Below are 15,001 nucleotides of genomic sequence, written 5' to 3' on the forward strand. Positions count from 1 at the left end.
TTTCTCATGTCGAACGAGAAATAAATTATAATTAAGATTGTGGGATCAAAATAGTCTCGGATAGGTGTGAATTTCTTATGTCAAATCTTATTACAATTCATACATTAATCACCATTGGGTCTAACAAAAGAATAGAAGCACCATTGGTTTGCTTGATCAACATGAATTTGTCTGCACCAAATCAAGCATAGCTTTCCACCAAATTAGAGAGATTTACAGATTTCAAATCTTTGCTTCAGAAATAGGAGAATAAATTCAATAAAAGATATCTACACTATATGCAGTCCAGAGTCTAGTTTTAATACGAGAAGCTACTGATTCGTGTATCAGAGAAGACATCAGAGCTTCATGACATTTTCTCTTGGGTGAAGGTTGCTTCCTGTGACTTGGTTGCAAAACCTACACCATTGAATTGCCAGTGGAGAAGCTTTTCTGGACAGCCAAGGCAAGCCGAGAATGCAAAGAACTGCCCTGAAGGATGAGGTAGATGACAAATGACACGTATATCGCCAGGGCGGCACAGAGAATGGAAGTCATGAGGGTGCCATTCACTTCAGCAGAGAGGAAATTGAGGAGAAGGTAACCATTGATGCTTATCAGAAATGCCACTACCACCCAGGTGACAACCTGCATTGGAAAATACATGAAACATAAGAAGCATGGAGATCATTGATCTACAAAAACACTAAGTTCTTTGTTGTTGTTGCTGTTGTTGTTTTCCTATTAAAATGTGAAGAATATTTAAGAGATAGCTGTTCTGTGCCAACAATGATCATCAAAGGAAAGTGCATCACCTGATACATGTATTCTGATGAGGGATCAATGCACTAACAATAAAAAAACAGTGAGAAATCACACACTGGCAAAGGAGTTAGAGTCAATCACAGGCATGACTAAGGCCCAAAGTTTCCAAGTTGAAAAGCTTAAACTTGTTTGATGTTTAAGACACATCAAGGAATTTTAGATCAGTCATTCACAAATAAGAATATAGATGTGAGACAGTAAATGACATGGAAGTTGATGAAATTACTGAGAATTAAGTACTGTAATGTATCCGATAAGCTAAGGCCAACATTGTTTTAAAATATCTATGTCTATTTCTGATTCTTTTCCTACTATAAATAGTTTTTTTTTCTTTATGAAGAAAATTCTATTATGTTAAATGATGTACATCATGCCCTCGTGATCCTTTTCCTATCAGAAATATGGATAAAAAATATCTGTCTATTTCTAATTTTTTTCTATTACTTGTACAATAATGCACTAACTAATCGGATGATTCAATAAAGACCACTATATATAGTCTTAGGCCTCTCCCACTAGAAATGGCTCATAATACTTCAACATGCATCCGAGTTGATTCCACCGTTGGCAAACCCTACATTAGATTGACGCATCGGGTTTTACACATAGTAATTAATTATCAGAAAAAGTAATGGAGCATCAAACATCTATTCTATTTACTCTTCATAGCTTTTATCCTTGGCAAGTTCCTCAATTTTTCCTTGCATCAATATGAACCATAAACAGCAGATCTACACCAGAGAAGTTGCAAATAGAAAAGCAAAAACTAAATACTAAAGAATTGAAAATTTCAGATTATTAAGAAGATGATGAAACTTACTTCAGTAACACGGCCAATCCTGAAGGTTCCCATAACCTGTTCCTTTGAAACCAGTGTTAGGAGTGGAATTAGTGCAAATGGTATCTGAATTGCTTGAAGCACATTAAGCCACTCATTCAAAATATCCATGGTAGCTTCCCCGGTGTCGAAGAACAGAGCAACTACAATGGTGGGAACAATGGCACAGCTTCTGGTAATCAGTGCTCGAACCCACTTCTTCAACCGAAGATTCAGAAACCCCCCCATGATAAATTGTCCAGCATAAGTGCCTGCTATGGTGCTGCTCTGCCCAGATGCCAATAACCCAATTCCCCATATGTATAGGATAGGAAAGATCTTGCCACCATACTTCTCTTGCAAGAAGTTACCAGCATTCTCTAGGCCTATGTTCCTTGCTACCTCGCTGCCATAAAATCCCTTTGCAAACACTGTGGTTACACAAACATTGATCAAGAACGAAAGAACGAGAGCAAGAGTGCATTCAATGGAATAGTAGTTGATTGCTTCTCTAATGCGACTTTCCTTTCGAGTATCGACTTTTCGCGACTGTACAAGAGCAGAATGCAAGAAAACATTATACGGCATGATCACACAACCCACAACTCCCACGGCTTGCCGTATGGTTCTTGAACTTAGTTTTGGTACTACGACACCTGCCAAGATGAGTCTAAATCATTTAGGAGCTGAAATGGTCAGCAGTGCATGAGTAACTGAGAGAGAAGACAGCAGAGACCAGATACCTATTAGAAGCTCGATCACATCGGGCTTGGTTTGGCCAAACATTACGGCGAATGAAACAGCCATTGTAGCAATGAGAAATCCAAAGAAAGCTTCCAGTTTCCTCACGCCATAGTTCTCAAGGAACAAAAAGATGAAGCTGCCAAGAACATTAGAGAAATAAGAATTACATGTTACCATGTCATGATTTTCTCAAATTGAAGTACCAAAACAAGTATCGGATTCATCTGAACTACGATAGATGAACTTCAAATAAGAGAAACAAGAAGAATGATTTCAACAAACAAGTAAAAAAGATTCAAATTTGGCAGAAAAAAAGGAGATTCTTTCCCAGATCATAGAGCAGATAATTCTAATCCATCTGAGATGTGATAAACTAGCATTAACACATGCTTCTTGGAATTTATTATATATTGCTAGTGAGCTTAACATCGAACAGAAAAATGTTATTATTGGAAGAAATTGACACCAATAAAAAATAACCTCTCATTAATCCCATTTAGAAAGGTAAAATCCATTAAAAAGCTTCCAAATTTACTAACGAGAGAAGAGATATGGTCGACGAGTAGTAGCGACGTACAATTATCCCCCCCCAGACCAAAATACGAGCAACGAACCTAAGATCAACGTAATAAACAAATCTATATCTGAGTCATAATCAAATCAGTAGACCATTTAAGAGAGAACGAAGATAAAGAAATCCGACATAAAAGTCAATCACATTCAAGCTAATGGAACAAAGGCAAACGAGAAACAACTTGATCAAACACAAAGCAGACTGTGCTAAAGAACATAAAGAAGCAAGCCTTTTTTATCGATGAGTAGAAAAGAACCAATCTTTCCGCATCAAGACCACGAATTCGGATCTCACCAATCCAAAGCAGTGATGACGACCCCTACCCAGAGCGGAATCGCCCCACCACTAAGTGTCTTGATGGCGATGGAGCTCCCGATGACCTCCTGGATGTCGGCACCGATCAAGGCGGTCTCGGCCATCAGCCATAGCGCCAGTCGCGCCCACTGGGGGTACTCCTCTCGGCAGAGCTCTGCCAGGTGCCGACCAGTTGCCACCCCTAGCCTCGCCGACAGCAGCTGGATGAGGAGCCCCATGGCGGTCGCCCAGAGGAGGAGCCAGAGGAGGGAGTACCCCGCGATGGCCCCCGCCTGGAGATCGCCCTCGAGGTTCCCAGGATCCAGGAATGCAATGCACATCAGAAAGCCCGGGCCCATGAAGCGCCACAGCTTCCGCCACGAAAAGGGCCGCGGGGGTCCGTCTAGGGCGCCGGCCGCCGGCGAGAACTCGTCATCGGATGTGGAGATCTCCACCTTCTCGTCGGATTCGTACGCTCTCTCGGACTCATCGTCGGAGTCATGAGCGCCGGAGGAGGAGAGGAGGGGTGCCGCGACTTCCTTTCCGTGGGACGCCATGTCGGATGCCCGAGAGACGTATCCGTTGTCCGTCGTTTCGAAGCCGAACGCAGGAGCTTATGGAGCCCTGCTATCGTATCCCGACTTAAGTTACGATTGTGTGCCCGGTGAACTAACGTGGCGTTCACGGAGGGGGAAAGTTGGCTGTCTGGGGTCGAACCGTCACCTCAATCGTATCTCACCAGGATGTGTCTCGGTTCCCAGAACTCGGAAGGCCTGGATCTCCTACGGGAAACGATATGAACGAGGCACACGCAAGGTGTCCACGTGTCGTGCTCACTATTTAATCATTGATGCGAACCACGACGAACGAACACCTGGCGCATCTTCCTCTGGACAAACAATCTGTTTTGTGTTGTCATCAAACAACTCATCAATCTAATACACCGAATGGTGATCCTCTACGTCGAATGCCAGCCACGAAGGACGCCAGCGCGCTCTGAGGTTTAGTTATTTTTCAGCTTCGGTAAGGTTACCCATTCGGCAAAACTGTTATGCGCAATACAGAAAGCGCGGCCAACGGGTGATCGGAGGGAGCGGAGGCACGTACCGGGGGAATGAACACAACCGGGGGGCAATGACGTGGCGAAAGTCGCGTGGAGGGAAGGGGACGCTGGGAGAAGCTGCGAGGAAAGAGCGTGGCGGGCCGGTGGTGGGGCACGGGCACCAGACGTCCGTTAGCGCTTCGCCCCACCGTTCCCACGATCTCCGGAACGGAAGCATTTGATTCACCGTCCGATCTGCGAACCCGATCCGATCGATAGAGAAGATCCGATCATGAATCGGAGTCGAATCGATTTGACCCAAATCACGGGTTAATATAAACAAAATTTAAATTCTGAAGGAATGCATGTAATATTATTATAATTAGAGGGGAAAATATGCTACTAATTAATATATGTAAAAAGGGTCTAAACAAAGGGAAAAGGAAAAGACCATCGAGGGTTCACTCGGCGTCCGAGTCGAGACGATGAGTGTTACGGAAGCAGGGCCGGCATACCTTCCTCTATCGCGCGATTTCTCTACCACTCACTCTGTGCTCCACCTGCTTCTCCGATTCGATCTCCTTCCTCTCGCCGCGGGAGTCCGGTGCCCTCCTGCTTCCGGACGCGGAGAATGGAGGTAATTTGTCGCTCGTCCGTTCTTTATACTCTGATTTGGACAAACGATCGAAAATGCGCCTCCGACTCATGTCAGAGGGCATTAGACTATGAGAGAGAGAGAGAGAGAGATTACTCCTTGGTTGTGCCCTCTCGGTGTTGTATCCATCCCTTGAGAGGAGTTCCTTTTCCAGGATCCTCGAGTGGGGGCCTTTTTCCTTAGAAGGCCTCAGAGTACCTTCTTGTTTCTCTCCAGTTTGGCCCTGCATGAGTAACAGCAAACTGGGTCTTTCTGTCAGTCGACAACCTCATTCTCCTTCCTTCCTGTGAGAGGAGTTTTTCTTATATGGAGGTGGGTGCAAGTGGTACCTATATGAATCATGGCATGGTATCAGAAGATATCTTCTTGCATATACCTTCTGGATTTTGGGGCTGCAGCGGGAACGAGTTTGTAGTAGGACAGTGATGGTTAACATCTTCTGGCGTTGACGGGTAGGCTGGTACAATTTTGTTGTTTTTATTGGTATTGCGGTAGACTTTGGAGTTTTATATGTATATATATGCCCTCCGTTCTATGGGCATTGTTTGTTTTATTCATAATCGGACTTTGATCTCGAATAGAATATTCTCAGCAGTCCTTTCTTCTGTGAATTTCATTTTTATATGATGTTCTCCTACTTGCAATGAAACCTGATGTCAATAAGCTTTTGTTTTTTGCATCATTCACTCCTCTCCGTCCAATGACATGCTCATCAGTAATTGTGGGATAAGCTACGTAGCACATATTGCTCTTGTTGTGCGTCTCTCTGTTTTGCTAGCAGAAGACTTGCTTCTGTTAATGCTGGTCCATTTTTGAAGTTAATTTTATATGTTTATTTGAGGGCATCTTGCATTTTTCGGTTATATTCCATGATTTTATATGTTAATTTTGTATGGTTACTTCCATGATATGTTGAATACTATTTGTCAAGTGTTGCATATCAAGTATAAAGGTCTGAATATCTGACACTAAACTAAATCTGAGAAATACAAGTCTGAATAGAATTTTAGAAAAGTGCTAAAGATATCTGTGGATGGATCATATATTAAGGCCTTCAAGGTCTACTACATGATACAACTGTTGCAACTTTTGACTTTAATGAAAATTTTCAAGTAATTTTAACTTACACCATTTAACTGGTACATGAAATAAGTGGGACAATTTTGTTTTTGTGAGTAGTTGATGTCCTATTTATTGGCAATATAATGCAGTACATTTTTGGTTCTTTTCTGTGGAACATTTACTCTGACGACAAACTTGTGATCCTCGTATGTACTCTTAGTTTGTCTCTGTTATATATTTCTATATGTAATATATTTTTATTATGTATATATGTATACGTATGTATAAATGTATATATATTTGTCCATTGATATGCTATTGCTGTTAATCATGTTAAGTTTGTTTATTTTGCTTGTTCTATGTTCACAAAAGGATGTTGGACCTTTCTTTCTATTCACTAGGCAAGCTTCTAAGGGAGAATGAGTACAGATAAATTACATACATATGAGGAATCAATTTAAGTGGATAATAATGGAGGAAAAAGAGATGCTTACAAGTTACAAGTAGTAAGTTAGGACATGGTTCTCTTCATGACAAAGGAGGAAAAAGTTAAATTGCACAAACCGGAATCACTCGGTGTCGTGGGAAACAACTTTGAGCCGTGGCCTCGGGGTCGACGCGGCTCGGTTCGGGTCCGGACGACGGGGATCTCCCTGGGGCGTTCCTCGATCCTGCTGAGGCGGTCGGGTGCGGTGTTCGATCAGGACGGTGTAGCCGTCTCCTCCGGGCAGGAACTCCTCGCCTGCGCGTCCGGAGGGGACCTTCGGCTTCGCACCTGCACAAAGGTCAGGCCGAGGCGCTCGGCCCGACCCCTCCGACGATCAAGTTAGCAGATGTGGAGGGGGTTTCAGATGAAGAAGTATTTTTGTGTGTCTGTCTCTCCCCTCCCTTTCTAATGAACGAGAGGGTATTTATAGGGAAGCATGCTGCTTCCTGAGCTGCCCGCTTACAGGGGGCAGGCTGGTAGCATCTGACTTTATGTTGGCGTGGCGTGAAGAATTGAGCTTTGGCAGGATGTTAATGCGCCTCGATCGGCGTTCCGGTCTGCATTGACCAGGTGCTATTGCGTGAGGCGTCATCTGACGTCAACCGAGTCTTATCATAATTACTATCCTCATCATATTTCCCCCCCCCGAAGGAAGTCATGCCGTAAAAAGGAGGGGTCCGAGGCATGGCTTCGGCATTGAGATACTGTCCCAGCCGGGCGCCTTGCCGGAGGTGTGGGAATCGTGGAGTTTAGCAACTAAGAAGGGTCGGGTGTGCAGCGGTGACCCAGGTAGCGTGCGGCCGACGAGCACACTTAGTAGGGCAGGCCGACGCATGGTGTGACCTCGGGGAGCATGGAGCCGAGGAGGACGACGCAGGCGGGCTGGCCGCTCAAGTGTGGTCTCAGGGAGCATGGAGCCGAGGATGACGACGCAGGCGGGCTGGTCGTGCAGGTGTGTCTCTGGAAGCATGGGGCCGAGGAGCCGAGGAGCACGACGCAGGCGGGCTGGCCGCGCAGGTGTATCTCGGGGCGCATGGGACCGAGGAGCCGAGGAGGACGACGCAGGCGGGCAGGCCGCGCAGGTGTGTCTCGGGGCGCATGGGGCCAAGGAGCCGAGGAGCACGATGTAGGCAGGCTGGCCGCGCAGGTGTGTCTCGGGGCGCATGGGGCCGAGGAGCCGAGGAGGCCGAGGAGCACGACGCAGGCGGGCTGGCCGCGCAGGTGTCTCGGGGAGCATGGAGCCGAGGAGCACGACGCAAGCGGGCTGGCCGCGCAGGTGTGGTCTCGGGCAACATGCGGCCGAGGAGGACGACGCAGGCGAGCTGGCCGCGCAGGTGTGTCTCGGGAAGCATGGAACCGAGGAGTCGAGGAGCACGACGCAGGCGAGTTGGCCGCGCAGGTGTGTCTCGGGGCGCATGGGGCCGAGGAGCACGACGCAGGCGGGCTGGCCGCGCAGGTGTATCTCGGGGCGCATGGGGCCGAGGAGCCAAGGAGCACGACGCAGGCGGGCTGGCCGCACAGGTATGTCTCGGGGCGCATGGGGCCGAGGAGCCGAGTAGCACGACGCAGGCGGGCTGGCCGCGTAGGTGTGTCTCGGGGCGCATGGGGCCGAGGAGCCGAGGAGCACGACGCAGGCGGGCTGGCCGCGCAGGTGTGTCTCGGGAAGCATGGAACCGAGGAGTCGAGGAGCACGACGCAGGCGAGTTGGCCGCGCAGGTGTGTCTCGGGGCGCATGGGGCCGAGGAGCACGACGCAGGCGGGCTGGCCGCGCAGGTGTATCTCGGGGCGCATGGGGCCGAGGAGCCAAGGAGCACGACGCAGGCGGGCTGGCCGCACAGGTATGTCTCGGGGCGCATGGGGCCGAGGAGCCGAGTAGCACGACGCAGGCGGGCTGGCCGCGTAGGTGTGTCTCGGGGCGCATGGGGCCGAGGAGCCGAGGAGCACGACGCAGGCGGGCTGGCCGCGCAGGTGTGGTCTCGGGCAACATGCGGCCGAGGAGCACGACGCAGGTGGGCAGGCCGTCCTGAGGCAGAACTCAGGCAGTCTACGGCCAAGGGACACGGCTCAGGCGGGCAGTCACCCGACATTCCGGGCCCTCCTTCTAGCGCCAAACTGTTGTGGGAAACAACTTTGAGCCGTGGCCTCGGGGCCGACGCAGCTCGGTTCGAGTCCGGACGACGGGGATCTCCCTGGGGCGTTCCTCGAGCCCGCTGAGGCGGTCGGGTGCGGTGTCCGATCGGGACGGTGTAGCCATCTCCTCCGAGTAGGAACTCCCTCGCCTGCGCGTCCGGAGGGGACCTTCGGCTTCGCACCTGCACAAAGGTCGGGCCGAGCCCTCCGACGATCAAGTTAGCAGATGTGAAGGGGGTTTCAGATGAAGAAGTGTTTTTGTGTGTTCGTCTCTCCCCCCCCCTTTTCTAATGAACGAGAGGGTATTTATAGGGAAGCATACTACTTCCTGAGCTGCCTACTTACAGGGGGCAGGCTGGTAGCATCTGACTTTGTGTTGGCGTGGCGTGAAGAATTGAGCTTTGGCAGGATGTTAATGCGCCTCGATCGGCGTTCCGATCTGCATTGACCAGGTGTTGTTGCGTGAGGCGTCATCTGACGTCAACCGAGTCTTATCATAATTACTATCTTCATCACTCGGTCAACCTCAAATAGCTGAGACTTGAACCTATAAGTAAATTAAGATCTATTAAAAAAATAAATGAAAGTCATACATTAAACAATTAACCTAGAAAACATTACAAACATAATGTAAGAGATTAGGTGGTCTCTAGAAATGCCAAATTAGATGGTGCTCAAGATGAAAGCAGATTATCCAAAACCCCAAATGCACAGATGGGAATGGCCATTTCTAACTTCCAATCAATCACTTAGTTGCCAAATACTTGGCTAAAGAACGGATGTTAATGGTCCTAGCAAAAAGGGCACCATGTCGCTGGAGTTAAGCAAGTTTTTGACATGGCCACTGGATGGTTGTGATTTGTCCTTCTTTTAGATGGACGATTTGGATTTCCGAGCCCAAGCAGGAGCACGATCCGGTTCATAATGATAGTCGTATTATAGTTCCTCTGCTGCGTTACATTTGTCTTTTGTGCAATTTTCCTTTTACATGCTAGGACTTTTTGTGTTTCCTAACAAAGTTCAATAAGCATATATCGTGCTCCTTGTCACTAACTTTTGTGGATCGGCATGGAACCTCGATAAATTAATTTGATAGCAACAACAGAAGTAGGCTGCTCATGGTTTTATTGCACCATACTTTGCATGTCATGCGGTCTAGCATGCTTTTGGTTACCGTCTTCTAATTGAATGCCTCCTTGAAAGTGAGCTCGTCTAAATTTTATGTAGTAAGGTCTAACATCTTCTAATTTTGTGGCTCCTCGAAAGTGAGCTCAAATAAGTTTTCTGTTGTAAGGTTTAACATCTTCTAATTTTGTGCCTCCTCGAGAGTTTGCTCATCTAAAGTTCTTTTACATGTTTGCAGCCATCAAAGTATGATGAACTGAAGCCAACTGATCCAAGCAGCAGCTTTTCACTGCAAAATGAGGATGCAAAATTTTCCAAGGAAGCAGACTAGTTGCTCGTCTTGATTATCAAAACAAATCCATCTTTTCATGATGACTTCAAAATGTGGAACCGGTAACAATCATTCCTCCGAGAGCTTTATGGATCACTGGGATTCTAGTGTACAACTAGTGTCAAGCTCATTGTTTCTGAGCCCCCCAATATTAACGACTAGTGTGCCAAAAGGAAAGAGTTTTGTCTTCCCAATCTGCAAAACAAGAAAACTCAAGGATTTAGGATAAATGAACAAAAAGAAAGTGTATCTTACTTACAGTTGTAGTGATCAATTCTTTCCATCAAAGTAACAAATGTGATGAACACTTTATAAACACAGATGTATCGTGTATTGAATATGATCAAAGACAACTTTGCCAGTTGGATTGACTTTTTGTTCCAGATCGATGTTCTCTATTAAAATAATGGTACAGATTCCAATCCATCTATAGATAATCTTTACATGCATTGCAATGCCCTTTTTCTCGATATCACTCTTTGTTTAGTGGCATGCGGCCATCCTATTAACTTCTTAAATATTACTGGGAGGAGTAAATATTTTCTACTCTGGATGAAGAGTGATGTCTTTGATTCGGGCCAGATTTATATGTATAAATAATCTTATCGATCCAAAATTAGATTCTGCACATGTAGACGATCAGTACAAATCGAAGTGAAATCTACGACACAAGTCCCCGGGAAGCTTCTTGGCACCGGAAATTACCGGTCAATAAGAGTGGCTATATTTGACCTTGCGAACCATTGACGAGTCTCTTTTGGCTCATGGCCGCCTCGGTATGTGTAAGCCACGTGCGCTTTGTAAACTGTGCTTCTCGCACTGTTCCGTTGTGCGTTTTACCAACCGAATGTTATCTTCCAATGGAATAATCACTCAAGTCCACGGGATCCGACCGACCACGTCAAGTCAGGGCCGACATCCAGTTAGGCGCACATGCGCCGGCGACAAGTCGACTCGGGTCGAGGTCAACCACGACGCCCCCTAATTTCCAACGCCCACAACACAATCCAACACGGTTCGATCCGAGTCACCACCGCCCACCCACTCCTTACCAGGTTCGGACCCGGTCCGGTCACGCGGCGATATGATTCGGTAGGACACGGAGCACATGCGATCTAAGATTCTATGTATCAAGTAAAACGTTTCCCATCATTCCCAGACCCATGATGAGGTGGGCCGGGATCTGCTCCCCCCGCTCACCGAAGCAACCGCAGATAGAAGGTATTTATCACGTGGAAGAAACGCCACCTTGAAATATGAAATTAAATTATTATATATTTTTTTTTTTTTTGCGTCCAAATAAAAGTCACTTATCGCCGTCAACTCATGAATTCGAATATGAAATAACGAAAGCAGCTCTTTTTTTTGGGCTCCGAATTATTGCTGAGGTACCATTACATCAACACGTCCTGCGACTACTCTAAACACGTACTCACATGGCTAGAATCATCCATCTTCACTAAAACACGGGACTATAATGCTAACTTGACGGCGTCAAACAAGGAGACGGTCAACGACAGCCTTTCCTTTTCCCCACGACACGTTCGCCCCGTTGACCCACGAGCTAGCTGACGCGGAAGGTCGGTCGGCCGGTCGGAAGGCGGGGCCCGTGGGGCTTCAGTTGTGTCCGGGGAAGTGCGGGATCCACTTGGGCAGGGCGGGGCTGAAGTGGGCGGAGACGACGCGGGAGTCGAGCAGCTCGAGGATGGGGGGGAAGTTGACGCAGCGCGGCACCTTGTACTGGTTGATGGACGCCCCCCTCGATATGGCGTAGTCCATCAGCTCCTCGAAGGTGCCCCCCCGTACGACGCGTATCTCCAGCGGCCCGATGGAGCCGTCCGCCACCCGGCTCTGCCGGTACACCGAGTTCAGCGCCTCCTCCATCGCCAGGCAGCACCGCTCCATCACCCCGTCCCGGGCCAGCGCCGCCGCCGCCGCCGCAGCGGATGACGACGAGTCCTTGGCCAGCAGCTCCCAGTAGATGACGTAGTGCCCCGGGATGGCCTTCGTGTCGGCGTGGCTCGTGTACTCCACCACGCTGGCGTTGTAGGGGCGGAGCAGCGCCGACGCGCGCTCCACCGCCTTCTGCAGCTCCGCCTCGTCGGTCTTGTCCGACTCGATGCTCAGGAGGACGTTCTTCCGGCGGACGAACCGGAACTGCGGCGCCGCGTTGTGGAACCCGGTCACCCGCAGGACATCCCCCACGCGGTACCGGTTCAGACCGGCGTAGGTGGTGATCACAAGTTCGTACTCCTTTCCCACCTCCACGTCCGCCAGGTCCACCAGCTGGGCCGTGTCCACCCCCTCACCCGGGTGGTGGCCGTCGCCGCCGTGCGGCAGGAACTCGAAGTAGGCCATGTTGGGCATGATGGTGTAGGAGACTTGGGAGGGGTCGCACATGGGGTTGAGGTTGAGGCCGAAGTAACACTCGGAGGAGGCGTACATGGTGCACGCCATGGGGAGACCACCGCTGTAGTACTCCAGGGTGGGGATGTACTGCGCCATGGCTCCCGTCACGATCACGTCCAGGTACTTGGTGTTGGGCCAGATCCTGGTGATGATCCCCGCCCACTCCCCCTCGGAGCACTCGGCGGCGACGAATCGGGCGAGCTCCGGGTCCGGCTTGAGGAACTCAGCCACGGCGCCGCGGATGGAGGGGTCGGTGACCTTGGCGGTGAGAGTCCCGGCCGCGATGTCCTGGGAGAGCTCCCTCCAGTGGAGTTGGAGGAAGCGGATGGCGCGGAGGAGGCCAGAGGCGAAGACGGCGCCCACGCGGAGTACGTCCAGGCGCTGGAGGAGGCCACAGAGCATCTGCACGTACATGCTCTGGAACGCGTCGGCGCAGAGGATGGCGGCGGTCGGGCTGGTGTACACGTTATAGGGGTCGTACGGGCGGCTCTTGAAGTGCTCACTCTTGTAGTAGCTCGTCAGCACCGGTCGTGCCGTCAGCCCGCCGGGTGTGCTGGTCTCCGATTTCACGAAGAGGAAGTAGAGCCCCTTTCCCTTGTCCAGGCCCGGCACGTAACTGTTCCATTGCCAAGAAGCATCGAGTTAGATGATCGGTACATGTTGATCTGATGCATGATGACAAGGTAAAGAAGAGAAAGCAAAGATGGGTACTCACAGATTCATAACAGGCATGAGAAGGCTGTAAAGGAGCTGCCTGCGATCGAGCTCCTCTTTGATCGTGGGCATCAGCTTCCTCTCGCCAGCAGACGTCCCAGAGCTTCGAAAAGGAGCCAAATAAGATCCCAATTGCACACGTTCCCAGCTACGAAGGAAGATGAAGGATTTAATGTACCTGGTGAGGAACTCAGAGATGGGATGGGCGGAGAGGATGGCGGAGCGGTCGCCGTTGGCGATCCTCTGGATCTCCGGCTGCAGGTCCTCGTAGGTGACCACGGGGACCTTGGCCTTGAAGGTGAGGCGGTCCGTGGCGCCGCCGAGCCCGTACCTCCGGAGGTACTCCGTCTCGGCGTTGCGCGTCAGGATCTCCGCCAGCACCTTCTCCTGCACCGCATCCGCGTTCGCGGTCATCTCCTCGATGAACCTCAGCTTCTCCGCGTGCTTCTCGTGTGTCGCCGGCCCGACCTTGGCGGCGTTTCCATTCGCCGCAGGCACCACGGTCTCCACGGCCATTTTGGTCGCCGTCACTCGAGCGATTACCGCGATGCGAGGAGGGAGGAAGAGAGCCTGTGCGCTCAGAGTGAGAGAGTGAGAGAGAGAGAGAGAGAGAGAGGGAATGCGAGAGGGGGATGGAGAGCGCTGAGGCCGCTGCGGGGGCTTTTATAGGCGAAGGCCCTGCGTGAGATTGGAAGTGCGGGGACTGCCGAGGCCGCATCAGGGCGTGTAGACACCGGGTGCGACACCGTGGGCCCCGCGGTCGCGTCGGGATTCGGACACCGCCCCGACACGCGGGCCCTGGCGCGGACGAGCCTCAGGCCAGCAACCTGTCGCGGTCCACCTCGACACCGGCACACGTGTCGCCCCGGGGCGGGCCAGGGCGGGCGGAGCTCGACAGCAACCTCCGGCCGGCGGGCGTGGCAACCCAGCTCCGCCGCCGGGGCCACGTGGCGCCATGTCGGGCGTGTGCCCCGACCGCGACCGCGACCGCAGCTGCTGCTCCTTTGCAAGACGTCTCCGGTTCCTTGCCGGGATCGAAGAGGGTGGCCATGTCCGCCTCCTCCCCGTCTCCTCTCTCACCCATGGTTTTGGATATCCGTAGCGGCATTATTGTAAGCACTTGGAGGGCAGGAGCAGCAGTAGCTTTAGAGTGCACGTATGTCGTATGATGCAGCGGCTGGATAAAGCCGGCACTGAAACATATTTTGTCCCTGGAAGCAATGAGCACCTCAATTGGCTGGTTGAGACTTTGGATTCCAATCTGCCATTGTTTTATGAGCCAGCATGTGAGGGCTCGATCATTAGGCCACCAAAGCCTTTGGGGGTGCTGTTGTTGCATGGATCACAAAAGATACGGCTGCCTTCATTGTTGTCAGGCTTTTGTGGATACTGAGTCCCATGTCATTTCAAACCTTGGATCTCATGACACAAGAAATTAGCATGTTGGTGGCCCTTTCACGGACGCTGCTATTGTCTATTTACCTGCTTGTGCTTGTGTTCATGACTGTGATCAGATCCGTGCATGGATGGAGATCCACAGAGGAGGAGGACCTTCCGAGCTTTCGTTGGGTCTTCTTCGACTTCTCTTTTCATCGACTTGCTTAGCCACCTTCATTTATTCCCTCAACGATGGTAGTCGATGGATGACATTTTAGTGCGCATGCGCGAAGGAGGGCGACCTTTCAACAACATATACCCATCACGGAACCGCTGCGTTCGAGCCACTTGTCGCCACGCTCGCCAAGCAAACTCCTTGTGAGGCGTCGTCGTCATTAAGTGCGCCGTCACGCAACCTGAAGCAGCACGGAGGACC

At 50.4% G+C, this 15,001-nt stretch overlaps 2 protein-coding genes across 2 annotated transcripts; both read right to left on the reverse strand.

The window, feature by feature from the left end:
• Nucleotides 1-212: 212 nt before the first annotated feature.
• On the reverse strand, nt 213-3,827 carry LOC135606612 (metal transporter Nramp2-like). The gene is made up of 4 exons (XM_065097660.1): nt 3,234-3,827; nt 2,365-2,501; nt 1,625-2,277; nt 213-627 (listed from the first exon to the last, which is right to left on the reverse strand). Exons 1-4 carry the CDS (start codon nt 3,788-3,790, stop codon nt 400-402), a joined length of 1,575 nt encoding a protein of 524 aa, XP_064953732.1. The 5' UTR covers nt 3,791-3,827; the 3' UTR covers nt 213-399.
• A 7,577-nt stretch (nt 3,828-11,404) lies between these two features.
• Nucleotides 11,405-13,828, reverse strand: LOC103979845 (indole-3-acetic acid-amido synthetase GH3.8). The gene is made up of 3 exons (XM_009396060.3): nt 13,367-13,828; nt 13,190-13,291; nt 11,405-13,090 (listed from the first exon to the last, which is right to left on the reverse strand). Exons 1-3 carry the CDS (start codon nt 13,702-13,704, stop codon nt 11,683-11,685), a joined length of 1,848 nt encoding a protein of 615 aa, XP_009394335.2. The 5' UTR covers nt 13,705-13,828; the 3' UTR covers nt 11,405-11,682.
• Between the last annotated feature and the right edge of the window lie 1,173 nt (nt 13,829-15,001).

Source organism: Musa acuminata, chromosome BXJ2-3, assembly GCF_036884655.1.
Source record: "Musa acuminata AAA Group cultivar baxijiao chromosome BXJ2-3, Cavendish_Baxijiao_AAA, whole genome shotgun sequence".
NCBI classification, from domain to species: Eukaryota; Viridiplantae; Streptophyta; class Magnoliopsida; order Zingiberales; family Musaceae; genus Musa; species Musa acuminata.